The sequence below is a fragment of the Histomonas meleagridis genome (genome assembly GCF_020186115.1).
Source record: "Histomonas meleagridis strain 2922-C6/04-10x chromosome Unknown contig_146, whole genome shotgun sequence".
NCBI classification, from domain to species: domain Eukaryota; phylum Parabasalia; order Tritrichomonadida; family Dientamoebidae; genus Histomonas; species Histomonas meleagridis.
Window position 1 is genome coordinate 179,608 of NW_027150775.1, and position 27,853 is coordinate 207,460.

The following is a 27,853-nucleotide window of genomic DNA, read 5'->3' on the forward strand; positions in this document are numbered from 1 at the left end:
TATCCAAAACAAACATTTCAAATACATATATAGAAATTGATTGCACTGTTTCTTATAAAATCACAAGAAAAAATATTTTAAATTTATTACATTTTATTCATTTAATCGACTTCTTCAACACGTGGTCCTGATGAATGTCCACTATTTGCTGATGGTCCACTTCCTCCTTGCATGTTCGCGCCTGGCATTCCGCCTTGTGCGCCGCCTGCTGCATGTTGATAAGCTGATTGCATAATTGGCATTAGTTTGCCTTCGAGTTCCTTCTGCTTCGCTTCGATTGTCGCGACGTCTGCGTCTTGGTTAGACTCGATCCATGCGAGCGTGTCATTGATTTCCTTGTTGATTGTGTCCTTATCTGATTGTGACAATGCGTTAGCGAACTGCTCTTGATTTAATGAGTTGCGTACGCCGAAGCAGTATCCTTCGAGTGCGTTCTTCGCTTCCACTTTCTTACGTACTTCTTCATCTTGTGCTTTGTACTTCTCTGCGTCTGCAACCATTTTGTCGATATCTGCTTGTGAAAGACGTCCTTTCTCATTCTTAATCGTGATCTTCTTCACGTTACCTGTCGACTTATCTTGTGCCGAAACGTTCATAATACCATCAGCATTAACATCGAATGTAACTTCAATCTGTGGCACGCCGCGTGGTGCTGGCGGAATGCCTGTTAAATCGAATGTGCCAAGTAAGTTATTGTCGCATGTTCGTGTACGTTCTCCTTCATAAACTTTGATTGTAACTGCGGGCTGATTATCTGAGAACGTTGTGAAGACATCTGACTTCTTCGCTGGAATTGTCGTGTTACGTGGAATGAGCACTGTCATCATTCCGCCCGCTGTTTCGATACCTAACGAAAGTGGTGCAACATCTAACAATAAGATATCTTTGATTTCTTCATGTGTATCGCCTTTGATAATTGCTGCTTGAACTGCTGCGCCATATGCAACTGCTTCATCAGGATCAACACCACGGCATGGCTGCTTACCATTGAAGAAGTCTTGTAACAATTGTTGAACACGTGGAATACGTGACGAACCTCCGACTAAAACTATATCGGTGACGTCTGACTTCGACATGTTCGCATCCCTTAATACTTGTGCGACTGGATTCATTGTTGACCTGAAAAGTTCATCATTTAAGTTCTCAAACATTGCACGTGAAATGTTATCCATGAAATCATGACCTTCATATAATGAATCGCAGACAATGGATGCGGATGTGGCTGTGGATAATGTTCGCTTAGCTCGTTCGCATGCTGTTCGTAATGTACGTAGTGCACGTGGCGATTGTCTTAAATCACATTTGAACTTCTTCTGGAATCGATCTGCAAAGTAATTAACCATACGATTATCAAAGTCTTCGCCGCCAAGATGTGTATCACCTGCTGTGGCACGAACTTCGAACATGCCGCCATCGATATCAAGTAATGAAACATCAAATGTACCGCCGCCAAGATCAAATATTAAAACATGACGTTCGTTATCAGATTTTTCGTTAAGACCAAATGCAATAGCAGCGGCTGTTGGTTCGTTGATGATACGAAGAACATTGAGACCGGCAATAACACCTGCATCTTTTGTGGCTTGACGTTGACCATCGTTGAAATATGCTGGAACTGTAACAACAGCATCAGTAACTTTGTTGGAAAGTTGACTTTCGGCGATTTCCTTCATTTTACCTAAAACCATAGCTGAGATTTCTTCGGGATAAAATTGTTTGGTTTCACCTTTCCATTGGACTTGAATCCTTGGACGATCTGCATCACCACGAACAACCTTGAATGGCCAATGTTGCATATCTTTTTGAACAACTGGATCACTAAACTTACGGCCAATCATACGCTTGGCATCAAATACTGTATTTGTTGGATTCATGGCTGCTTGGTTCTTTGCAGCATCACCAACAAGTCTTTCATCTTCGGTGAATGCAACATAAGATGGGGTTGTACGATTACCCATATCATTTGCTATAATATCGACACGACCGTGTCTGAAGACACCGACACAACTATATGTTGTACCAAGATCAATACCAATTGCTGACATAATTAAAAAATGATCTTATGAAGGCATTTTTTGGTTGAGCATTTAATGATTCAATTTAAATATCCGACCATTTAAAGTATTGAAATATTAACGGTTTCCATGATGAAAACAAAATATAGTTTAATTATATAAATATTATTACTTAAATGTTGAAATATATCCTAGTTTTGTAGAGTTATAGTCAATCAGAATCATATTATAGCATTGATTTATAAAAAATGTATTAAATATCCAAAAAACAATTATTTGCAATATATTTTTACCGAATTTATAACATAATTATTATTATAATAATAATAACAATACAAACAATGATTACAATTATTATATCTTTTTGCATATCATTTACATTTATATATGTGAAGAAATTTGAATAATAATTATAATATGTTGAAAGAAACAATATCTGTTTTTTGAATCTTTTTGATATCAAAGAATTTATCACAAAATTTTTGCATTTTTATGATGTAAGCAAACATATTCTAATTCAAAGAGTTTTAATTCAAATAATTTTTCTAATATGTATCATTTATGAAAAGTAAATTTTTCTTGATCCAAATTAAATGAAAGGTACAATTTCAGCATCTTTTAACCTCATCATTTCCCAAATACTTCAAAAGAATGAATTCCAATTCATGACTTCTTCAGTTTTCAAATACTTAAAGAAGTTTATATCTCTGAAAGCAATTTATTCGAAAAAGAGAAAGTACCTTATCCATAAAATTAAACATATACACAAGTGCTGCTTGGAAAGCTGCTTTTCCAGTATTTTTATCATAATGATTACAAAGTATTCTAATATTGTAAAGTATTTTTGTAACGAAGACAAGATAATAGAGAGATATTGGAGAAATTTTGAAAAAAAATTTCAATTGTAAATTACAAGATAACATCATAATATTATCATATTATTTTTTGAATTTAATATATATATATATATATATATATATATATATATATATACTTATGTTATTTATTTAACGTGAAAGAATTATATTTAAATATAATAATAAGAAAAATATATTTGAAAACAGGTTTTTCATGTCTTTTCTATGCTTTTTGATCGTATTTTTTCTTATAAACATTTTTATCTCCAAATTAAATCATAATTTACTAAAAAAAATATGGTAACATCAATTGGAATTATCATGTTGTTTATTATATTTCAAAATCATTTTTCATGATTTTTTGATTTTAAAATGAATAGAACTCAATATTAACTGAATATAAATCAAAATTAATGAAAAATTTAAATATACCATATAAATCTAAAAAATGTAATCGAGAGATTTCTTAACTTTTTAATTTAAAGTGAAATTGATTATCTATCATATAAAAATTAAAATTAAAATAATTCAGTATCTAACAAAGAACATTAATAATTATAAATATCTTTTTGGTTTACATATTAAAATTATAAATGTGTATTGATTTATTAACAAAACAATATTTTATCGGCGACGACCGTTTACGAATCATGTATTTGATCGTTTTTTATTCAATTTACTGCTAGTGCATGAATATGTTAAAATTTTTAATTACTAACAAGCGACATAAAAATTTAGATTTATTTTCATTTTTATTTATTGGTCTACAGATTTTTCACAGCAATGTAATCATAAATTATATTACATAAATTGTATGCAAAATTTCACAAATAAAGTTGGTCAAAAGTAAAGTTTCCAGTGATTCAAGAATTAAAGTGCGTTAATGCAAACATACGAATTGAGAAACTAAAAAAGATCTCGATTTTGATATGCAGTGTTTGCCATTTCGATCAAGACCTTGTGCGTGTTAGTTCCATCCTTAGCAGATACTTCTTTAAATTTTGCACCAAATCTGAGAGCAACGCATTTTCCAATTGTCCATTATAAAAATAATTCTTTCGAAAGATTCACGATCAGAAATATCATAAACAAAAAAATACTATGAAAATTGCGAAACTGTCTTGGGTCATACATCGCATGGTCAAAGCAATCAAAAATGTAAAGTTTAATTTTTGTTTTATCTTCCATTTCAAAATATTTAATTTTGAAATCAATATACATGGTCGTTGGATAGTCATCTTCGAATTTGTCATAAACTAGCCGGTTGATTAAGTAGGTTTTGCCTGAGCCATGCTTTCCCATTATATTTATCTTCAACCTCACTCCATTTTCCATCCAAGAGATGCGCAGGCGGTTTTAATCGTTTTGGCGGTTAATATCAAGAGAATCTTTGTTTTGTTTTGTTGATGCTTTTACAGCAACCTGTTGTTTAACTTATGTTCATTAAGTCCACTTTGTGTTGTTTCAATTTCTTGATTTAAATCAGAGATATTATCTCTCTACAAGTAGCATCACAGATTGAATGGGAACATCGATAACTTTACTCGCGCAAGCAACTACAATAGCACACTCATGAAGTAATTTAACTATATGCATGTGACTGGAATTTCGAATTATTATATGGTTATTAAAGATTAAATTATTGCAATTGCAAAGAGAATATAAAAAATAATCAAAAACTTTTTATTGAAATAGAAATTATATATGTATTCTTTTGTCACATGGGACTTTGTCATATGGGTTCGAAAAAAGGGAACTCCTAAAAATAAAAAATGGTACCTGTGGGGTTCGAACCCACGCACCTCTCGGTATTGGGGCTTAAATCCAACGCCTTAGACCACTCGGCCAAAGTACCATCTGTCTGACTTTATATTTGCATATTATCTAATGTTTGATTTGTCAAATGAATCTGATATTTTTGTAAGTTTTTTCAGAATCAGTTATGAATAAATTATAAATCCTCGTACTGTTGAATAAAATTTGATATGCCCTACCATAATTTTAATTATTATCAATTATTTATGAATCAATATTGATCCTCATACATTTTTATTCTGTCACTTTTGATATGAGTTAGCTTTTTGTATGAACACAAAATTGCCAACTTTGTTGTAACATTTGGAAAGTGTTGTAAAACAACTTTTTCATAGTAATTCAAAATACAACAATCTTTCTCCTAAAAGACAAGAAAAAATTCAGCCAAATGAATAAAATTTGTACATATACATGTGGCTACAATATATCTTTTTTCAATTCAACATTAAAATATTTATAGGATTTCATAAGTAAATATTCATATAAATCCAACGAGCTTGTTTTTTGTTGCAAACTGATCCGAAAAAAAAATATTATTTGACGATCCATACAAAAAGCTGTTTATACCACAACAATAATGTTCATGTAAAGTATTCAAAAGGCACAAGCCATATTTGTTTTTTCAATGGACGATGGTATAAAAAAAATAGTAAACGCTCTGACGATAAATCCTTTTGCTTAAAGCAAGAAAATTTTCATCAGAATTGATACGAATATAAATGATATCAATATAAATGCAATGCCATGAATTCGCTCAACCCACTGACAGTCTCAGGTAAGGTTTCCATCAACCAATTATACGCCAAAAAAGAGTTATAACCACTAGTGTTATAACCTTCCAATGTCGTTATTAATAAACGTTTATACTCTCAAAAATCACAGGTTTTTTTAGCTTTTTCTTAGCTTTTCTCTCAAAAAAAATGTTTTCAACAAATTGAGCCGTTGCAAGACATTTATTTTCATGTTTGGCCAACAAAACGAACACAGAAGCGCTCCAAAAATTAGGCTTATCCTTTGTATGCCTAGCGAACCAGTTAGGAAAATAAACGTCAGAAGTAACAAAAAGATATCTATTCTTCAATCCTTATTTCCAAATGCACCCAAGAAATATTTCTTTGGAGGCTCTGAGCTCCTCGAAGATATGACGTTTGGCTTCTACGGACTTAGAAATGGCGATTGTATAATTGCATTGCCAACAGAAATATTTGAAACGCCAACTTTTTACCAATGGATTAACATCACAAAAGATAACGAAGAGATTAACGATTCTATACAGTCAATGTTAAACCCTAAATATTCAGAAGAAACTGCAAAGCTACGGGATCTAAGATTAATGAAAATAGAAAGAAATCCAAAGGTCTACATAAGGATGCGTTCATCGCTTTCAGATAAAAAGTTACAGACCAATTGTATAACCAAAAAGATTAATATAGATTATACAACACCTGATGAACCATCCACAAATGCTCTCCCTGTACTGTGGGAACTTTAACGCACTCGGATTTGTTTCATAAATTGTAATTGTTTTCTTCGTATTATCAAAATATATTGTTTTTTATGACAATGATGTTCGTCATTTTGTTTTGTCCAACACGAAACAAGCTTTCTTGAAAATAACAAGGCACGGCATCTTAACAAATTTGTATCTTTTTGTTTATAATTTTTCTTTAATTATGAATAAAATTTTGAATTTTATAAAGCACTTTGACCGAGTGGCCTAAGGTGCGAAGTTGTATTGGGTTATAACTTCAACCTCCCAAATGGCCCCAGGGAGGTTCGCGGGTTCGAATCCTGCAAGTGCTATTTTTTTGATTTTTTATACACCAAACAAATTTTAATCTTCTTCATCATTTAACTTCACGAGTATATATCTTTAATTATTCTCACAATTTTATTATTATTACAGCAGCAGAGAGTTGGATATTAAAAAATGAAAATTTCTCAACAATCATTAATATATAATTTCCAACATATTATGTTATCATCAAAATGAAAAAATATTTTAATATATTATATATATCTGATCATTCTATTTTTATCGATAAAAATAAAAATGCATTATTTTTTGAATAATACGATGATTTGAAAAAATTTGATTGTGTTGGTTACAATGTTTTAATTTTTATTATTTATTGCAAAAAATGAATATTTTGAGAATCAAAGCACTTTTTCGAAAATAGAATATTTTTATTTTTCATAAAGTTTATTTAATTTATAAAACAACGATTCGAAGTTGTGCTAAAAATAAATACCCAAAATAAACCAAGTCACCACTTCATATAATTTTTAAAAAAAATGGGAGAAAAAAATGAAAAATTCGAATAAATTTTTCATCCTGGTGGGTTTCACGTTCTCAAATCAATACCATATAAAATTCATCATCAATTAATCATGATTAACTAGAAAAAACAAATTAAAAAAAAAATCGATTAAAAATTATATTTCATAAGTTTATAAATTTTTTTGATTTAACATATAAACTATTGTATAATTCATGGAATGCTTACATATGGAATGAAAATAGAAGAAAAAAAATCTGTTTTTTGGGAAGAAATACAGACTTTACCTAAAGGAAAAAATTGATTCTACAAGAAGCAACCAAAACAGTGAACGTTCTCTGTATTCACTTTGTTTCGCCGCTCTATTTTTGGTTTAAGTCGATAAATAATAAATTCGAAGTAATTTAAATATATTTACTCTTTTTCATAAGAATTTTTTGATTAATTTTTTATTTATTTAATTAATTTTCAATTTTGAGTGCCTTTTCCTTTGTCCTGTACCCATATCCATAGTATACTTTACCTTTTTTGCTTTTCTTTGTCTCTTTGCTAATCAGAAATATTCCGTAATCCTTTTGGCATTTGTTTATCACCACGTCTTCATCATTTAACATCACGAGATCACTCATAGATCCATATGAGTCTCCTATCATGAATTCGAATTTGTTTAATTCATCTTCATTCATTTCCAAATATTTATTAATTCTATTCTTTAATTGGAGCAAATTTTCATTTGGTATTAACTTCACCAAAAATGGATATCCGAAACAATTTAAGTAATAATCTCCTTTATAAGCGTAACAACATTTAACTAATAATTCATCATCATTAATTATTAATTGATCTTCAGGAACAATTTCGATTCTTAAAGGTGAACTTGATTGATATAATATATCATTTTCGGAATATACTCTATAAATTTTATTGTTCCATTCTTCAATAAATCGATACTTAACTCCGACTTTAAGTTTATTATTTTGGATTAATGAATTTTTGATTTTCTTTATTGTACTATTTTTAGTAATTCTAAAGTGGAATAATTTATCTGGTTTATAACCATTCGATGAGAATTGTATTGGTAAATTATTTGTGTTTACTATTTCTTTCTCTGAAATACCTTTAATTAAATCAAAGAAAACATGATGGAACAATTTACCATGTAAATAGTTATGTGACCATAAGAAGTTTGGTGATGTATAACTTAAACCTGTTGAATATAATGAAGGTTTATGTGGATGTTCATTATTTTCTTTGTATAACTCAATCGAATCTGTTAATGGCGAATAATCCAAATGTGCATTTTGTGCAATGAATTGTTTCACATCTGAAAACGTTGAAGATGAAGGGAAACGTAAAAAGAATAATGGAACATTTGGCTCATTAACATTACTTACTAATATTTCTAATAATTCATTACGTGAACCTAAGAATTGTGTAACTGTAAGTTCCTTTAAGTTAATTGTATCACATGTAGTAATGATTGGTACTTTCGAATATTCTTCTTCTTTTTGAATGATTTGTTCTAATGAATTCTCGTTTTTAATTGTTTGGATTTCTTCAATGAATTTAATTTTTGGTTCAAGTAATTCTTCGCCTAACTTTTGTTGGAATATTAGTATTGATCCTGTACTAATTGATTGTTCATAAAATGTCGAATCATTATCAATAAGTTTTGGATATGTTGTAGTCTCTACAAATGTAATTAATGCCGTATCTTCTGGAAATCCAATAGCCTTATTAACTTGTGGAAAGATTTCGCTGATTTTCGATGTTTCATTAATACGGAATTCACTAATATATTGTAATGGTGATGAATGACCTGGGAAGAAGAACTTAACCCAAACATTAATTTCATTCAATTCTAATTCCTTAAATTCGTCAGTAGCTTCTTCTGCATATAATGTGATTGAGTATCCTAAAGTTGTTATAAGTTTATTATTTGTTTTCGATATTATTGATGTAGGTACACCGAAATATTGACATTTCCATAAGACTAATTTATCAAGTGGTATATTCATCTTTTCACTAACTAATGGAAATAGATTTGAGATTGTCGATGTCTTTTCAACATAAATAATATGTTTAGAATCTTGTTCTTCAACTTCAAATCCATTTTCATATTTGGATGTATTAGTAATGATGGAATTAGAATCAAGAATTTCAATCGGTATTTGATTCTTCGTTTCTTCTTTTAATTTCTTTCGATTTTCTTTTTCTTCTTTTTCACGTTCCATATATTCCTTTAAATGTTTCGGTACTGTTTCATCCGGAATTTCAGTGTATACTTCATGTTCAGCATCTTTACGGACATATATTAATATATATGCACTATATGACTTCTCACGTGACCATTTACTGTTTTCATATTCCCCACCAAAGTTATCACTAATTGCTTTGTCTTCAGTGGTCTTAGAAACATCACTATCATTAAATTCATACCATTGATTATCTAATTTGGTACGTAAAAATGAATAATAATGACCTGCAAATGCATTACCTGCATGAACTAAGACGCCAAAAAGTTCAAAGACTGCTGGCTTGCCTTTACTATCTTCTGCTAAGAATTCACTTAAATCTATTTCTTTAGGAAATTCAAATTTATCATTGATCTTAATTTGTTGCATATAATTATAATCAAAATCAAAACGTCGTAAATGTAATTGTAAGATCTTCGGAAATGATATAAATTCTGTTCCCATATCTGCATCTTGGGGTCCATATTCATCAGTTTTATATTGATTGTCACCAACAAATTCTTCCGTTTCTGTATAATTCTCAAATGATTTTTGTAGATTGGGGCACCCCTTAACTGTCATTTGTAAATCATAGAAATCTTCAACTCGTGAACTTTCATATTTAACATTACGACATCGTATAAATGATCGAAATTGACCTTTAAAGAGTTCAGCTATGGAATTTTCAAGTTCAGTGCCTTTAAGTTTTTTTTCAATATTTTCTAATAAGACACAACATAGTTCATGAATGTCATGCTGTTCAAAGGCTTCAGTGTCGCCCCATCCAAAACTCTTTGTTAAGGCTTTGGTAGAACATGGTTCATCACTAAATTGCATTTGACAAAATAGTCGTTGAAGACAAAGTGGAATAGATGTCTTTGGGTCTTCATTTCCAGTGGTATGGAATGAATAAACAATTCGTCGAAATGCTGGAAGATGAAACATTGATTGAAGAAATGAGTTAAGATAGCATGTACACCCTTGGTTCTTAAGGCCTACATACCCTGTTTCTTCTTTTGAATTGTTTTTATAGGAAGATTTATAATAATTTTTCCAATATGAAGTATTGTAACTATAAACTGGACCTGTAGTAGGGCTTTGGAAAATCTCATCATCGTCAGCATTGAATGTAGCATTTTCATAGATTTCATCATCATCACTACTTAAATCTTCTTTAAATGTATAATTAATCTGAAGTGAGCCACCAGAAAGATATCCTGGAGTATCTAAGAAGTAAGATAAAGGAACATCAAATTTGATGTCAGATTTATAGTCAAGTTTTGTAAATGTTGCTGTTTCTTTCTTTGTTTTCGATGAATCTTCTGTATTTTTGATTTCGAGTTTTAAAGTGACTTTACCACTGTCTGAAATACCGTCAACAATTGTTTCGATAGTAAATAGTTCATCATCTGAAGTATTTAAATTAGCTGCGAGGTTAACTTGACACGGATCACATGTAAAGGCTTTTGTCACAGTCTCACCATTTTTTAACTGTGATTCGCTGATAGACCAACAGAACAAGCTGCACATTTTGAATGATACGGTTATTGTGGTGTCATTTTTAACTTCCGAAATATAATTTGCCAAACAAGATTTATCCAGAAATTTTGTTTCAGATGTAAAGTAGTCATTTATTGACTTATAAGTTGATCGTGGCAAAATGTTTCCCATAAATTCGAATTATTTGAAACATTAAGCCTCCTTTAGGTTAAAGAGTATATAGCAAAGGTAACATTTTAATAAAAAACTCATGAAGAGAATAACACAATGAATAATATAAAAAAATAATTTAATGTTTTCATAAATCTCAATTACTTATCATAAACCCATCATTTTTTGGTTCTTCTGATTTTTTTACAAATGAATGAATTAGGCATATAAGAAAATAACAAACATATAAAATTAAAATTCCTAAATAAAGAGGTTATAAAAATGTAACGTTCTGTATTTTATAGAGCTTCTTCAGAATTATTAAGGAACAAGAGCTCTTTCTCCCAATAACATTCTTAATGTATAGAAAATTTCCTATGTCTTAGATGCCGAAATTTCAATTACAGGTCGTACACCCTAGAAAACATGACAAAACTAATGTTTTATATTAGAATTAAGTATCACGTAATAACACATAATTTTTTTATAAAATTAATTGTTTGAATATTATTTTAAAAAAATTGCAAAATATATATTTAAATTACTCTATTAACATATTAATTTATTAAATTAAAAATATTCTGTATGTTCATATTCCAATTTCTTATACGCATCACTTTTTGTAAAATGTGTTTCATTTGTTTGGCACGTTGGTACGTATCCGCCGTTCATTCTATAATGGCAATACAATCCGATTACTTTATCTCCTTTATTGTTATCGGGTAATTTGGATAACTTTTCATCGTTCATTTGATTTTTTTGGTCTTCTTGATATTGTTTTGTTAGGAACAATTTCCTCCGCGTTTTCGTTTTACATATCATTCTCGAAGAAACTGCTAACGCAACATCTTCTCCAAAGGCGAATGTATAAGGCCTTAATCTCGCCGCGAGTTTTGCGTGGAATGGTCTATACATTAAAGGCACTGCAACATGATCACATTCTTCACATTGTTTTACTTTCCCCATCCATTTCCCACAATTTATTCGCAAGTCGCGTAGACCAGCCATCCCAATTATGGTATCTTTATCGCGTATACGTTGGACAAAACCTTTTTGTATTGCACCATTTAATGGCGCTTGGTCATCATCCCATCTCATTACGAAATCAACGGGAAAAAAACTCGAAACATAAAGCGGAAACAAAAATAATGGACTCCAATTATAGCCCCAGATGTGATACACTGGACGTGAAGCTCGTGAACGTATCAAGTTTAGATTTAGCTCAATGCGATTTTCACATTGAACTAAACAATAAAATTCGGGTAAAAGTGATTGATTATTATAATCCCAAATGAAATCATAGATATAATCGCGTTTAAATTGAGGCAACAATAATGCAATTGTTGGATTTGAAGTATCATTAATATTGGCGCATTTTTGATAATGTGGAATAGATATTTCGGTAATGTAATCATAGTTTTGATTGAGTTTAATGCCATCAAATAAATTATATGTATAATGAAAATCTTCATTTTTCTGATTTAAAAGTGATAATATTAATAGAGGTGGCATTGTAAATGAGTTTAAGTTCGTGTAGTACAAAAGTTCTCGTAATAAAGCTGAATTTATAACTGCAAGTCCAATCCCACAATCAATTCCTTGGTACTGAGTTTTTCCACCATAAACTATATCACTACCTGTTTCGGTAAGTATTGAAATGGAGTCTTCAAGCCATTTTGTGGGTGGCATGTATTTTATATTAGATGTATTGACAAAAAAAACAAAATCAGGCAGAGTAATGGAATAAAGAGTGGCTGCTAAAGTAATGTACCCAAGATCTGGTAAGTCATTATAAGTGACTTTTTGAGTGTATTGATCTTTTGGTATAGAAGAATTACGTAGAGTTAAATAATAATCTTTTATGATATATTTATCATTATTGATGTCTTTGTACGTTTCAAGAGGTATTTGTTGCACCATTTCAACACCAATCGTTAAACTATAATTTGATGAATTATGATTCTTCTTCTTTTTTGTATAAACAATCATAGGGTCTTTTGTTTTGGTTTTGAGGCAATTGATGGCACAAATTATAGTAACAAAAAATAATATTATTATATTAAAAATCCATATAATGTTCCCATTCTTCATTTGTCGGTTATAATCGTTTCGCTGAAATTTGATAAAACGATAAATATCAGTTCAAAGAAAAACAGACTTGTTTTGAATTAATAAACCCTCGCACTGTCACTTTTCAAAATTCTTCAAGAAATTTGTGAAGCATTTAATCGTTTATTTGGCAAATGTCTATTTTGTCCATGTGATCCTATTTTCAATATCAGCATAAGATACTTATAACGCAAGTTGTGGATAACTTTTTCACAATGAACAAATGTATATCTGTTACCTTTGAGAGTTTGATTTCCTTGTTTTTGGTTTCATTGAAATGATTTTTCAAACCGACAAACCGTTGGAATGAGTTCCCCCAAATGTCCAACAAATCAACTCAACAATTACCAAATGAATTGGAAACATTAATAAAACTCAAAAATGTGATTTTTGGTTTGGACGCAAGTAATATTACTCGAACAACAAATTTCATAATGAACAAATTTTGTCAAAATTATCCAATTTCTTTGAATACAATTTTATGTCAATTAATATACATATCATCTATGATAAAGAAAAATAACTTTGATGTATATTTGAACTTGTTAAAAGAAATCCAACAATATGAAGAAAATAATAAAAGTTCTTCAAAAATTTCAGATGTGTTTTCTCAATATCTTAATGACGAAAAAACTATAAACGAATCATTCTATTTTCTTAATTGCATGATTGATTATAATTTACTTGAAGTAAAAACTATTCAAGATATGAAAAATCCATATTTTATACATTTAAATCCAAAAATAACCAAAAATTTATATGGTTGTTGGTTTAAACACGAGATTAAAATGCAAAACATTGAATATGAAGATTTGAAAAAGAATGATTGGGAACTTCATAAACAATATATTAAAGAAGGACATAATCCAAATGAAATTGCGAAAATAATTCGAAATGATGAAATTGAAAAACTTCAAGAAATATCATCACAATCAAATTTTGATTATAATCAAACAATAAAACCATCACTTTATGAAAGATATTCATTCATTGATAAAGAAAATGTTACGTTAATTGATTATGCAGCATTCTTTTCTGCAGAAAAATGTTTTAAATATTTACTTATGAATGGATCAAATGCAATAAACACAGGTAAATATGCAATTGCAGGCGGAAATCTTGAGATAATTCATTTATGTGAACAAAATCATTCATCATTTGAAGATGCATATGAAACAGCAATTCAATATCATCGAAATGATATCTTTAAATATATTTATGAAAATAAAATTCTTGAAATCAATCGTTTAGATGAATTTGGGGTAAAATGCATTTCATGTCACAATTATGAAATATTCTTATTTTTATTAAAAGAAGGAATGAAAGTTAATAATAATATTATTAATGAAGCAGCAACCCATGGAAATCTATTTCTTGTTAAATATTTCCTTAAAGAAAATCAACTTCCAAAATCTATTTTAAGTTTTTCAGCTAAATCAGGAAACATTGAACTTGTAAAATATATTTTGGAACAAAAAGAAATTGATATTAAACATAAAGATATCAATTTATTATATTTTATGTTTTTTCAGTTAATTTTTTGTTTCTAAAAAATATCTTAAAATTGTTTAATTTATTTGTATTTATTTTCGTGATTTTATGTCTTAAAATAATATTTGGAAAAGCACTTATTATGGCATCTGAATATAATAAAATAGAAATAGTTAAATTACTTCTTGAACAAAAAGGAATTGATATTAATATTCAAACTATATATTTATATTATTTCGTGTTTATTTTAATTATCATTATGATATTTCGAAATAATATTTAGAATTTTTTTATATTATTTGATTCAGCTCTTTTTCGAGCGTCTAATGGTGGTCACACAGAAATTGTTAAATTACTTCTTGAACAAAAAGGAATTGATATTAATGTTAAACGTGTTTTTTTGTTTTGGATGTCATTTAATAATTTGATATTTCAAAACAATATTTGGTAATTATTTATATTATTTTGGACAGCACTTATAGGTGCATCTTTAAATGGTGAATCTAAAATAGTTAAATTACTTCTTGAACAAAAAGGAATTGATATTAATGCTAAAGATATTTATTTGTTTTATTTAATATTTCTTTAAATAATTTGATATTTCAAAATAATAATTGGAAATTATTTAAATTATTTTGGACAGCACTTATATGTGCATCTTTAAATGGTCATACAGAAATAGTTAAATTACTTCTTGGACAAAAAGGAATTGATATTAATGCTAAAGATATTTATTTGTTTTATTTAATATTTCTTTAAATAATTTAATATTTAAAAAAAACATTTGGAAATTATTTAAATCATTTGAAACTGGACTTATGTATGCATCTATGATGGGCCATCTAGAAATAGTTAAATTACTCCTTGAACAAAAAGGAATTGATGTTAATGCGATTGATATTTATTTGTTTTATTTAATGTTTATTTTAATAATTTGATATTTCAAAACAATATTTGGAATTTCTTTGAGTTGTTTGAAACTGCATTTGCCAAAGCAACTAAAAAAGGGCATGAAGAAATTGCTACATTAATTGCTTCCAAAAAATGAATATCTTACACACGGTTTTTTCTATAAAAACCATATTCATACTTTTATTTTTCAAAAAAAAATTATTAGCATGAATAAATTCTAAAATATGGATACATCTCTCACTTGGAAAGGGATCGTTACGATCGAAATTTATTGAAAAAGTTTTAAGGCATGACATTTGACAAAAAGTGACATCAGACCAAACTCCTTTATCAAACCGCCGCTATATAAATGATCTTTCTCTGTTTCCTGACATCAGTCTCATCACTCTACCAAAATTATCAACTGGTTCCTCCCTTCTATGATACGCAAGTCTCAGAAATTGGAGAATGGTCACTCACTGACCATGCAATCAATCTAAAGAAAAAAATTCGGTTAACAACTGATGTACGTAAATACTCATGTGGTACCCTATGTAATAGGCTTCCTACAACATTTAAATCATGGATTATCGATTATGAAATTTTAACTGAAGGATCTTTCACTGGAAGTTCATTAATTAATTTTCTTTTTACAAAAGAAGTTTGCATAATGGAATCAATGAACTTCACAGGCTTTAGCATTTCTCTTCAAACAGCATCAGATAATCAAGGATATTCATATATCTTATTTTTCCAGAACAACCTTCAAAATCCAAGTAAAGTAGGAAAGGTTCAATTCAGGGGAAGAGAAACTCCAATTCACTTCAAAGTTATACGCAATGAAAACAAAATTACTATGTTACAAATTGAAGGTGATGATATTACAACCAAAAGAACCACACAAACCATCTTCACAAAAACCATTGATGACATGCCTGATTATGGTTATTTCTCATTTTTTGCCCAAGCTTATGATCCTTCTGAAAATGTTGATATCTATTCAGTCCAAGTTACTCAAACCTCAGCTGAGAGCACCACGATTCCACCTGATACCTCACGTAAGAACCGCAAGATCATTGAAGATTTTGTAGACTTCAGACGACTTGAAAAATCTAATCGCCGTCAATACATGCCAAGTTCCATCAAATATCAAATCCAATCCAAGAACACCAATGGCACCCTTACCCCAGGAGCGACAGACCTTCACGACGCCTTCAAGATAATCCACGAAGCGATTTACAGAAGCACCGATTCGATAACCGTCAGCCAATTCAAAAAGTTCGTTCTGACATACATCAAAAAAGAAATCCAATCATCGGCGCATAAGATGGAAGAAGCGTTTAAATCATTTGATGACATTAGTATGCAAATCTTTGTTATGTGGTCTAACTTAAAATATGAACTTCAACAAATTGCGACAACTGCAGATCGAGAAATGCTCCAATTAAAACATGACGCGCTCGACTTAGCGAAGAAGATCGACTTTAAGAAGATCGACTTTGATGGTAATACGTTCCAAATGGGAACGTCGTATAGAGAAAGATCATTTTCATGGGTTTTGGCAATAATATCAATTGCTGAAATTGTTGGGTATATAATATTCTTCATAATGCAACATCACAAAACTAAAGGATTCAAGAAGATTGATTAAACATATAAAAATTTTAACTAAAAATTATAATTCTTTAAATTTGGTGTTTTTTTTTTTTTGTTTAAATATTTATGTTTTTATAAAGTATTAAAGTTCTATTTGCCTTTAAATATAATTTAATTTTTCATGTTTTTAGGAATAGAAGAGATACGAAGTGTTGCATTTTTATTTTTAATCATACCGAAATTTCGTAATTATCTATGGGTTGGTTGAAGTAGTGGCATTAATATGAGTTTCTTTTTATAAAAAGTTAAGCTTTCCGGAAATAAAAACGAAATTGCTAAAAAATCTTTTCAAAATTAAATGTTATCCAAAAAATGTTAATCGCTGTTTACAAAAGAATTTTATTCTTTCCAATTACTTAAAAATGTGTTGATTTTATCATTTACTATCAAATCGAACTGGCCTTTAACTTTGTAGCTTTATGAAAATTAATTCAAAATTGAGTCAAGGAAAAAACAGAAAATATAACACATTGATACATAGCGTTCATTTGAAAAGCAATTTGTAATAATAGAAATTGATCTTATCTTATTACTTTTTCAAAGATGATTTGTACAACCAAAATAAAAAAATTGTTATTGAACTCGATGCATTGTTTTATGAAATATTTTCATGAAGCAGTCTCGATCTCCTCTATTCGAGATGGCCATAAATTTTCTTACAGAGGAAGCCACGTCCAATAGTTTGATGCAGAGTCCATTCTTTCATCAAGCAAAGGAACTCTTTGAAGAGCTGATAAATGGAAAACATGTTGAAGAAAAGTTATCAAAACTTTTAATGGAAAACTTACATAATGAGCGTCCACTGGAAAGAATTTTGGACATTCTTTCTGTTGATGACAAGCCAATTCCATATATAGTACCACAAAGTCATTTAAACAAAAGAAAAAGACCTTGGTCACATATTGAAGATAATCGTTTACTAGCAGCAGTTCATAAACTTGGTACAACAGATTGGGAATCAGTAGCAAAGTTTGTTGGAAATGGGAGAACAAGGCCACAATGTTCCCAAAGATGGAAACGTGCATTAGATCCAAGAATAACTAAAGATCCTTGGACACCAGCCGAAGAGCAGAAACTCATCGATTTAGTTCGTGAACATGGTGCTAAAGGCTGGGGAAAGATATCATTAATGATGGGCTCGAGATCTGATTTACAATGCCGTTATAGATATGATCAGATCAAAAAACAAAGAGGTGAATCATTTATAAGAAATTCATCTAACAATCAGTTGAAATTCATTCCACTTCAAAATGGACAAGTACCACCGCTTTCTTTCAGAAATGGGTGTTATGTTCCAAAGGAATTTTCAATTGATGAACTCCTTTCGAGACCGAATAAATTGAATCCTGAACCTAAGAAGTTGGATTCAATTGCTTGCATTCTTATGGAGGCAGGAATCACTGCTCCTAGTTTGGGCTTGCAAGCTAATTGTTTCATTCCAATTAATTAATGAAACATTAAATCAATTTTATCTTTTTCATTTTTATAGCTAAAAGCATTATAATGTTGTTTAAGTTATGCATAACATTATAATGTTTTTACTCAATGGAACTGAATCACTATTATATATTGTGTTCAGTACCATTGTAAATGACATTTATAAACATATTAACACATGTAAATGTTTTGAACACATATTTCGTAGAATGTTTTCATCAAAAAATAATTATGCGGATGGAATTTATTGTATCAGCATACGTGAATAAGTGTATCCAAACCGAGCATTACTCCATCATTAAGAGTTGGATCATCAATTTTTCCACCATCCTCTTCGATATTAATGAAAGTATGTGCAAAATCGATGAGACAGCATCTGATTCCTTTTTCAGGATGATCACCATCATAAGCTACAAGGATCGAACTGGCATACATTCGATAGCCTGGGTGCTCAGCAATTGTTTGTGCAAGCTTACCATAGATTATTTGAAGACGACTTCGGAATTGTGAAATCAAATCTCCAGGAAGAAATTCATGAATAGCTGCCTTAAACTCATCATATGAGATTTTCAAGCCTTGTTTTCGGTCCCAGCCTTTAACAACTTCACCATTCTTACGAAGTTTTCCATCAATAATACGGACACCATGTGAATCGGTTGTGGAGCCTTTTTGTTTAGTTATAAGCTCATCAATTTTCTTTTGAGTAGCATGGAGATCATAATGGCGTGTTCCAACTTTAAGATCCATAACACATGGTGAAGTAAGGCCAGCAGTTAAATCACTGATAATAATTTTATTATCAAAAATGCCATAAAACTTAGGGATACAATCAACAAGGGGAGTTGATTGAAGATCTTCATAAGCTTTTCCTTCTCTATGGTCAAGTGGCTTAGAGATTGCTGGATATGAAACATTGCATTTGCAAATACGTCCGTGTCCACCACCTTGTGCCTCAAGATGTCCAGAAAACTCTATTGAAAATTCGTTTTCCATTTTTTTAACCACTTCATTTGTGTGGAGACCGTTTGTTAAGAGCGCGGCTGTGTATCGGTTTTGTACGTTATTGCAAAAATGGAACCTTGGGAAAGAGAATGCATTGCTCATAGGTCTACAAGCATGAGAAATCAAACTCCGGGGCCAGCTTATTACAACGTGAAGCGAAAATTCAAAAAGCAATGCCCTGCAATTAAAATTAAAGGGCGACATTTTGAAAAGCAAGATGTTAACAAAGCACCATATTATAACATTCCTTCGTCTTTTGGTAAAGTCGCTAAGATTGGAATGCATACAAGAACAGAAATAAAACCAGGATTTCAACCTCCTGGACCTTCATATATCCCTCCACCTTTTGGTAGTGATGCACGCAAAATAAGCATGACTCCAACTGTAACAAAAAAAAGGTATCAGATACCAAGAAATTCATCAATGACAAAAGCAGAAATTGCAAAAATTGAAGCAGAAGAATCATCACGTGTTCCAAACGGAACTCCAGGACCTGGCCCTGGTGCGTATTCAACAAGAGATCATACATTCGATGCAAACGGCAAAAGGGGTTGTTCAATCATTGGGCACCATGATTTCAATTTTGATCAAACTTGTTCTCCAGGCCCTGGTAGATATGCCCCTCGCTATGATGCTGTTTTGCCTCAAGCACCAAAAGTTAAATTCCATAATAGGCCCAAAGAAAGGGAGAAGGAACCAGGTGTTGGATATCGTAACCTTGGGTCGACTTTGTCAGGCCCCAAGTTCACCATGAAAGCGCGGGCAAATGATGATATTGTAATAGTTTAGAATTTATATTAAAAAAATTGATCGATTTTATTCATGTTTTAATTATTCACAGATTTTCAACATGTTCACTTTTAGAAATATTTGTAATGTTTAAATCATAAATCTTATTTTAACATGTTAATTTAATATTATCGCTAAAAGTACGTTATAATGGTCAGGACAGAAAATTTTCAATCAATATTTAGTCAGACTTTTGGAAAAATTGAACAAAAAAATGGATGAAAATGGATGGGAAACACTGCAATCAGTTCAAAGATTTATATTTAATATAAGCAAGGAAGCTCCTTCTCAAGGAGAACAATTAATCACTGATATATGTAATGATAAATATAAATGCTCTTTAAATCTTATTATCTTTCAAATGATTTATACATGTTTTTTAAGTTCGGGAAATAAATTTGATTTGCATATTAATTTCTTAAATAAACTTAATTTAATTGAAGGAAATAAGGAAGAAAACATATTAAAAAATTTCATTCATTTTCTTCTCCGTAAATACAAACAAAAATCAAATTATCTTATCGAGTATATAATTAATGAAAAATTGATAGAGTCAAAAACCATTAAGAATATGAAAACTTTATACTTTGCGCATCACTTTTCAAAGGAAGAATTTAATAAGGATATTTTACCATATTGTAAAGATGAAAACATTGATGAACTTTCGAAGAATGATTGGGAACTTCATAAGAAATTAATTAAAGAAGGACATAGTCCAAATGAAATTGCAAAAATAATTCGAAATGATGAAATCGAAAAACTTCAAGAAATATCATCACAATCAAATTTTGATTTTAATCAAACAATAAAACCATCACTTTATGAAAGATATTCATTTATTAATCAAAAAAGTGTTACATTAATTGATTATGCAGCATTCTTTTCTGCAGAAAAATGTTTTAAATATTTACTTATGAATGGAGCAAATGCAATAAACACAGGTAAATATGCAATTGCAGGCGGAAATCTTGAGATAATTCATTTATGTGAACAAAATCATTCATCATTTGAAGATGCATGTGAAACAGCTATTAAATATCATCGAAATAATATCTTTCAATATATTTATGAAAGCAAAATGGAAAATCTTAATAATATTGAATTAGGAAAGAAATGCATAATATATCATAATTATGAAATATTTACTTTTTTGCAAGAAAAAGGTATGAAAATCAGCAATTCAATCATTAATGAAGCAGCACGCAATGGAAACATATTTCTAGTTAAACATTTTCTTAAAAATAACAAAATTCCAAATGATATTTTAATTTATTCAACAGAATCAGGAAACATTGAACTTGTCGAATATGCTTTGCAACAGGGAACAATTGATCGTGCTAAAAATATATTTTTAGTTTATTTAATATATATTTTATTAATTTTATGTTTCAAAATGAAATATGGAAATTATTCAAAACATTTCAAACAGTTCTTATCATCGCATCTTTAATGGGTTACAAAGATATAGTAAAATTACTTCTTGAACAAAAAAGTATTAATATTAACATTAACGATAAAGATATCTTTTTGCTTTATTTAGTATTTATTCCAATGATTTGGAACTACAAAATAATATTTGGAAATTATTTGAATTATTTCAAACAGCTCTTATGAAAGCTTCTTCTAATAATCACATAAAAATAGTAAAATTACTTCTCGAACAAAATGGAATTAATATTAATATTCAAGATATTTTTTTTGGTTTATTTATTGTTTATTTTAATAATTTTTTATTTCAAAATAATATTTGGAATTTTTAAAATATATTTTTCACAGCACTAATTCTTGCATCACAAAAAGGAAATATTGAAGTAGTTAAATTACTTCTCGAACAAAAGGGAATTAAAATAAATGCTAAAGATAATTTTTATTTAAATAAAATATAATTTTATAATATTATTTGGAAATTATTTAAATTATATAGAACAGCACTCAAAATTGCAGCTGAAAATTCTCATACTGAAGTTGTTAATTTCATTCAAGAAAAATCACCATGTGTATGTTATTAAAAAATATCAATCATTAATTATAATTATATATATTTCAAACTGTTGAGTATTCCATATACACAAAATTTTAATTGAAGTGTTTCACATAAAATTAGTAAGCGAAGCATTTACTTGGAGCAGAATGTTTCCTGTTCTGCATTGAGCACTTTTTGTAAGCCAATCAAAACGAGAAGAGCATTTTTGAGAAGCTCTGTTTGGCCTTTCCTTTTTCCAAATGATTGGAGCTGGCACAGGCAAAGCCGTTAATGTTCGCGATGTTGCTGCTAATGAATTTATCGAAACACTTTCAAAATTTTTCGAAACAAACCATCTTATTGAAGCACCAAAATGGGCTGATTTGGTCAAAACTGGTCATCTCAAGCAAATGCCACCCTGCTTAATGAACTGGTGGTACACACGTGCTGCTTCTGTTGCTCGCACTGTTTACCTCCACCCAGGCACCAGCGTTCAATATCTCCGTAATAAGTTTGGTGGAAATAAGAACTATGGTTCTGCTCCAAGACACTTTGCTCAAGCTAGTGGTAAAGTTGTCCGCACCATGCTCAAGCAATTAGAAGAAATTGGCTATGTCAAGAAGGATGAGAAAGGAGGCAGAGTAATCACACCAAAAGGCCAAAAGCAACTTGACCTCATTGCTAAAGAAGTTCATTCCAAACAATAAACAATCGCATATGACAATTATTTATTCTAATATTTTGAAATTGATTTCTTTTACTTTTTTATATTTTTGCTAGATCATTAACAAAACATTTTTTTTAATGTATAGTCCTTATTATAGTTATCATTTACTAGGGGAAACTTCATGATAAAAATTGATTTAAATTTTGAGAAATCATTTCTAACTAAATTGAACTTTGAGACATCATTTCTATAATTTTGCAAAATACCCACGTGCATTATTTTTGAAACAACATGTTGGATAGACATAATATCTTATAGATATACTATATTATTAAATTTTTTCGGTATGAAAGATGAAAGTTTTTAAAACTTGTAGCCCCAACGTTAAACATTAGAAATTGACATATAAGATTTTTTGAAGATCATTTCCATAGCATGGAATACGTTAAGAATAAATGAATTCAGACAAAGAAAGCACACAACAAGAAGATAATCAAGTCCTCTTGGAAGGTGCAGTAAATGATAAAACCACTGGGATACATAGCAAATACCTTTTTTTAATAACAAAATCAATATCATTTCTCATTTATTTGTTATCAATTATTTTAAATTTTCATCCATTGATCACAATTTTCCTCAACTTACTAGTTGGGTTTATTGATTTTTGGCTTTGTAAAAATGAATTTGGCTTAAAATTGGTTGGATTACAATGGTATTTAGATTCAGGAACCAATGGAAATTCTAAATGGGTATTTTACTCTAGACCTGATCCATACATTCCAGATCCAGTTGATGTTAACATTTTCTGGGGCTGCTTGTATTCCTTCACATTTTTATGGTTATTATTAATTATTTTGACTCTTGTTTCACGAAAATATTCCGGTTCTGTAGCATCGTTACTGCTTTTTGTAATCAACATATTTAATGTAATATGCTTCAAAAGGTGCGAAATTGTTCAATCTCACCAAGCTGATGAAGTTGCGCGGACAATTATGCTTGGTGATGAATTTTCGAGCGACAAACTTGATCTGGAGGAAGAAGTAGCCGAAGCGATACCAGAAATAGAAGCTTCAGAGGAAGAACAGAAGATCAAACTCAAATTACCAGAGCAAAATTCAAAAGAGGACTAAATTTCTTTTTATTAAACATAATACAATACCTAAAAATTTTAATTAAAATTAATTTCCATCTCAACACGCATAATATTCAAACAAGATTTATATATTTTCAAAATGACTTTCTTTGGACGTATACATAATGGCGGGTGTCTTGATTATGTGGGTGTGGAATTTTTATGCATTTTATAAACAACAAATTTGTTAATTCTTTTCACGAAGAAGAGTTTCCAAAAGAAATATCATAATACGAACCATGCAGGGCGAATTCATTGAATGATGAAGAAGTCATCACAAACTCAGATTATCTTGTAGAAAAGAACCAAAATGAGTGCAGTTAGTTGGGATTTTTCTCAATCATCTCAGCCAGGCTATGTTACGTAAACGTTTACAGAAAGCCAATCTCAAATCAATGAAGATATTGAAGAAAAGAATCAGATTGGGGCCATCTCTTTTTTATTTTTGAATGTGGATATATAACACGCTAAAGGAATTAAGAATGTACATTCTTTATGCTAATTTAGCAACGTCAACCAAAAAAAATGGCGACTTTTTGAATACTTTTGATCGGTAAGTGAGCTTGAACAAATGTCTTGTACAAAAATCGGAGTTAATAAAACATTATTCGTTGTACTTCAATAATTACATTAATATTAATATTATATATAAAATTAAAGCAAATTTGACAAAATATTTAAAATATCATGAAATTAATTTGATGCTCATCTTGGAAAACATCATCTACATAACTACAACACAATGGTTAACCGAATCCCCTCACTTATTATTGGTATATAAAAAAATATAAATAGCGCATTATAATTTCTTTGATTTTTTGAGCATAAATTATGTTCAGTTAAAAATAAAATTTATACGCAGAGGTTTTTTTACTCTGTAACTCCTTTTTCTTTGAGTAATTTTACTATTTCTGTATGACCATTATAAAATGCTTTCGAATAAGCAGTTTGAAATAATAAAAATAATTTCCAAACATTAAATAAAAATATCAAATTGTTAAAATATATAATAAATAAAATAAATTGATATCTTCAGCAATTAAATCAATTCCTTCTTGTTCAAGAAGTAATTTAAATATATCTACGAAACCAAACCAAGTAGCAATCATAAGTGCTGTATTAAATATTTAAAATAATTTCCAAATATTATTTTGAAATATGAAATTATTAATATAAATATCAAATAAAACAAATAAATATCTTTAGCATTAATATCAATTCCTTTTTGTTCAAGAAGTAAATTAACTATTTCAGTATATCCTTTTTCAGATGCAATCATAAGTGCTGTTTGAAATAATTTAAATAATTTCCAAATATTATTTTGAAATTTCGAATTATTGAAAATTATATCAAATAAAACAAATAAATATCTTTAGCATTAATATCAATTCCTTTTTGTTCAAGAAGTAATTTAACTATTTCTGTATGACCGTTTTTAGATGCAAACATAAGTGCTGTTTCAAATAATTTGTATAAATTTCAAATAATATTTTGAAAAGTGCAAGTAAAATAAAACAAATAAATATCTTTATCATTAACATCAATTCCTTTTTGTTGAAGAAGTAATTGAACTATTTCAGTATATCCTTTTTCAGATGCAAACATAAGTGCTGTTTCAAATATTTTGAACAATTTCCAAATAATATTTTGAAAAGTGCAAGTAAAATAAAACAAATAAATATTTTTAGCATTAATATCAATTCCTTTTTGCTCAAGAAGTAATTTAACGACTTCAGTATGACCATTTTCAGATGCTTTCATAAGTGCTGTATAAAATATGTTAAACAATTTTTAAATTATATTTTGAAATAAAAAATTTTTAAAACAAATTTTAAACAAAATATAAAAAAGTTTTTATCATTTATTTTAATTTCTTTTTGCTCGAGAAGTATTTTAACCATTTCTATAAATCCAATTTGTGATGCCCAAATAAGTGGTGTATCAAAATTTTTAAATAATTTTCAAATAAAAAATTTTTAACATTAAATTTATCAAATAAAGTTTAAATGTTATATTAGATTATTTCTAGAATTGAAATCTATTTCATTTTTCTTCAAGAAAAAGTTAAATATCTTAAAATTAATGATTATATTTGAAAACAAAAAAAGATTAGTAACAAATATGTATTCAACAATTTTGTTTTCATAAATATATTTAAAGATATCATTTCGATGATATTGAATTGCTGTTTCATATGCATCTTCAAATGATGAATGATTTTGTTCACATAAATGAATTATCTCAAGATTTCCACCTGCAATTGCATATTTACCTGTGTTTATTGCATTTGCTCCATTCATAAGTAAATATTTAAAACATTTTTCTGCAGAAAAGAATGCTGCATAATCAATTAATGTAACACTTTTTTGATTAATAAATGAATATCTTTCATAAAGTGATGGTTTTATTGTTTGATTAAAATCAAAATTTGATTGTGATGATATTTCTTGAAGTTTTTCGATTTCATCATTTCGAATTATTTTTGCTATTTCATTTGGATTTACTCCTTCATGAATTAACTTCTTGTGAAGTTCCCATTCATTCTTTTTTAAATCTTCATTGTCTTTTTTAAAGTCATCAAAAAATGAAGAGTTAAGGACGTTCATTAAACTAAGTAATTCTTCTAATGGAATATAATTTGCGAAATATGGCGTCTTTTGTTTATTTTCAACTAAATTTGATGGAATTAAATTCATTTCAATCATTCCAGCAAGAAGATAATATGATTCTTGTGAATCCAATCTAAGAATAGAATGCGCAAATATATTAAATAAATCATCATTATTATTATTTTTGGATTCAATTTCTTTCATAAAACGAAAATATATTTCAAAATCTGTTTTTTGTGAAACAAATGATGAATATATAAATCTGCTTAAAATTTTGTAGGGACAAATTGATATATCAGTTTTAAAAAGATCCATAGTTGCTTTAACAGAATCGTTAATATTCTTCACGTTTAAGTTTAAAACAATTTCTTCAAGTTTTTCTAATGCTTGTAAGAAGCTTTTTGAAGAATTCCCAAGGAATTTCGTAATTTTTCTATCAAGCATTATCTTTTACAGAAAAAGTAAAAACCATTTTTTCAGAACTTTAAAAAAAAGTGAACATAAAACACATTTTAAATTTTGAAAAAATTTAATAAACGCATACTTATTTTTATTTATTTCATAACAACATCAGATTTCAAATGGGTGAAAAACGATTTCACCATTTTCTAACACTATGATGAAACAATTATTTTCATCATTAAATTTCATTCCAACAATTTTACCGAATCCCACAAAAACCTTTTTAAACTGCAAATAAAATGCTTCTGCGACGAATACGTCACCTAATTCATTACTATATGCCACGTAATCTATTCCATGTTTATCTTTCCATGACATTAAATTAAAAACTTTTTCATTTATTTTTATTTTCCTTACGAACATTCCATTTATATTAAACAACTTCAAATAAATATTAAATTTATCATTTTCAAACACATTACATAAACAAATTACGAAACCAAAAGATTTTGTAATCAAAATATTATCTAAAAAACAATTTTCATTATCGATGAAATAAAACGAATTATCTTTTTCAAGGTTAAAACGTATTAAGTCACCATTTTCACAACCAATTACACAACAATGGAATTCATTTGATATAGCGCTACATGTTATATCATCTCTAAAGAAGAATATATTATTAAAGCAATTATTTAAATCATTTATATCATATATATAAATGATTGATTCTTTAGGATAAGTAATTACATATTTATCATTGGAAATTAACACTTTAAAATTATTAAAAATATTTTCATTAATTATTTGTTTCGAAGTTATTTGATTTTGTTCATTAAATTTAAATAATTTTAT

The 27,853-nt window shown here is 28.9% G+C and overlaps 9 protein-coding genes across 9 annotated transcripts; 5 read left to right on the forward strand and 4 right to left on the reverse strand.

Moving 5' to 3' along the window:
- Positions 1–101: 101 nt before the first annotated feature.
- GO595_001594 (cytoplasmic heat shock protein 70) lies at positions 102–2,045 on the reverse strand (the record flags this gene model as incomplete). The annotated part of the gene is made up of 1 exon (XM_067914409.1): positions 102–2,045. The coding sequence occupies one exon, from the start codon at positions 2,043–2,045 to the stop codon at positions 102–104; it is 1,944 nt and encodes a 647-aa protein (XP_067778170.1).
- Positions 2,046–5,705: 3,660 nt separating this feature from the next.
- On the forward strand, positions 5,706–6,179 carry GO595_001595 (uncharacterized protein; the record flags this gene model as incomplete). Its single annotated transcript, XM_067914410.1, has 1 exon — positions 5,706–6,179. One exon carries the CDS (start codon positions 5,706–5,708, stop codon positions 6,177–6,179), a length of 474 nt encoding a protein of 157 aa, XP_067778171.1.
- A 1,248-nt stretch (positions 6,180–7,427) lies between these two features.
- On the reverse strand, positions 7,428–10,730 carry GO595_001596 (Clan CA, family C19, ubiquitin hydrolase-like cysteine peptidase; the record flags this gene model as incomplete). The annotated part of the gene is made up of 1 exon (XM_067914411.1): positions 7,428–10,730. One exon carries the CDS (start codon positions 10,728–10,730, stop codon positions 7,428–7,430), a length of 3,303 nt encoding a protein of 1,100 aa, XP_067778172.1.
- Positions 10,731–11,420: 690 nt separating this feature from the next.
- GO595_001597 (uncharacterized protein) lies at positions 11,421–12,770 on the reverse strand (the record flags this gene model as incomplete). The annotated part of the gene is made up of 1 exon (XM_067914412.1): positions 11,421–12,770. One exon carries the CDS (start codon positions 12,768–12,770, stop codon positions 11,421–11,423), a length of 1,350 nt encoding a protein of 449 aa, XP_067778173.1.
- Positions 12,771–16,011: 3,241 nt separating this feature from the next.
- On the forward strand, positions 16,012–16,992 carry GO595_001598 (Legume-like lectin family protein; the record flags this gene model as incomplete). Its single annotated transcript, XM_067914415.1, has 1 exon — positions 16,012–16,992. One exon carries the CDS (start codon positions 16,012–16,014, stop codon positions 16,990–16,992), a length of 981 nt encoding a protein of 326 aa, XP_067778174.1.
- A 645-nt stretch (positions 16,993–17,637) lies between these two features.
- GO595_001599 (Myb-like DNA-binding domain containing protein) lies at positions 17,638–18,447 on the forward strand (the record flags this gene model as incomplete). The annotated part of the gene is made up of 1 exon (XM_067914416.1): positions 17,638–18,447. One exon carries the CDS (start codon positions 17,638–17,640, stop codon positions 18,445–18,447), a length of 810 nt encoding a protein of 269 aa, XP_067778175.1.
- Positions 18,448–18,686: 239 nt separating this feature from the next.
- Positions 18,687–19,427, reverse strand: GO595_001600 (Inositol polyphosphate kinase family protein; the record flags this gene model as incomplete). The annotated part of the gene is made up of 1 exon (XM_067914417.1): positions 18,687–19,427. The coding sequence occupies one exon, from the start codon at positions 19,425–19,427 to the stop codon at positions 18,687–18,689; it is 741 nt and encodes a 246-aa protein (XP_067778176.1).
- A 78-nt stretch (positions 19,428–19,505) lies between these two features.
- Positions 19,506–20,225, forward strand: GO595_001601 (uncharacterized protein; the record flags this gene model as incomplete). The annotated part of the gene is made up of 1 exon (XM_067914418.1): positions 19,506–20,225. One exon carries the CDS (start codon positions 19,506–19,508, stop codon positions 20,223–20,225), a length of 720 nt encoding a protein of 239 aa, XP_067778177.1.
- A 2,223-nt stretch (positions 20,226–22,448) lies between these two features.
- GO595_001602 (ribosomal protein S19e) lies at positions 22,449–22,895 on the forward strand (the record flags this gene model as incomplete). The annotated part of the gene is made up of 1 exon (XM_067914419.1): positions 22,449–22,895. One exon carries the CDS (start codon positions 22,449–22,451, stop codon positions 22,893–22,895), a length of 447 nt encoding a protein of 148 aa, XP_067778178.1.
- Positions 22,896–27,853: the final 4,958 nt, after the last annotated feature.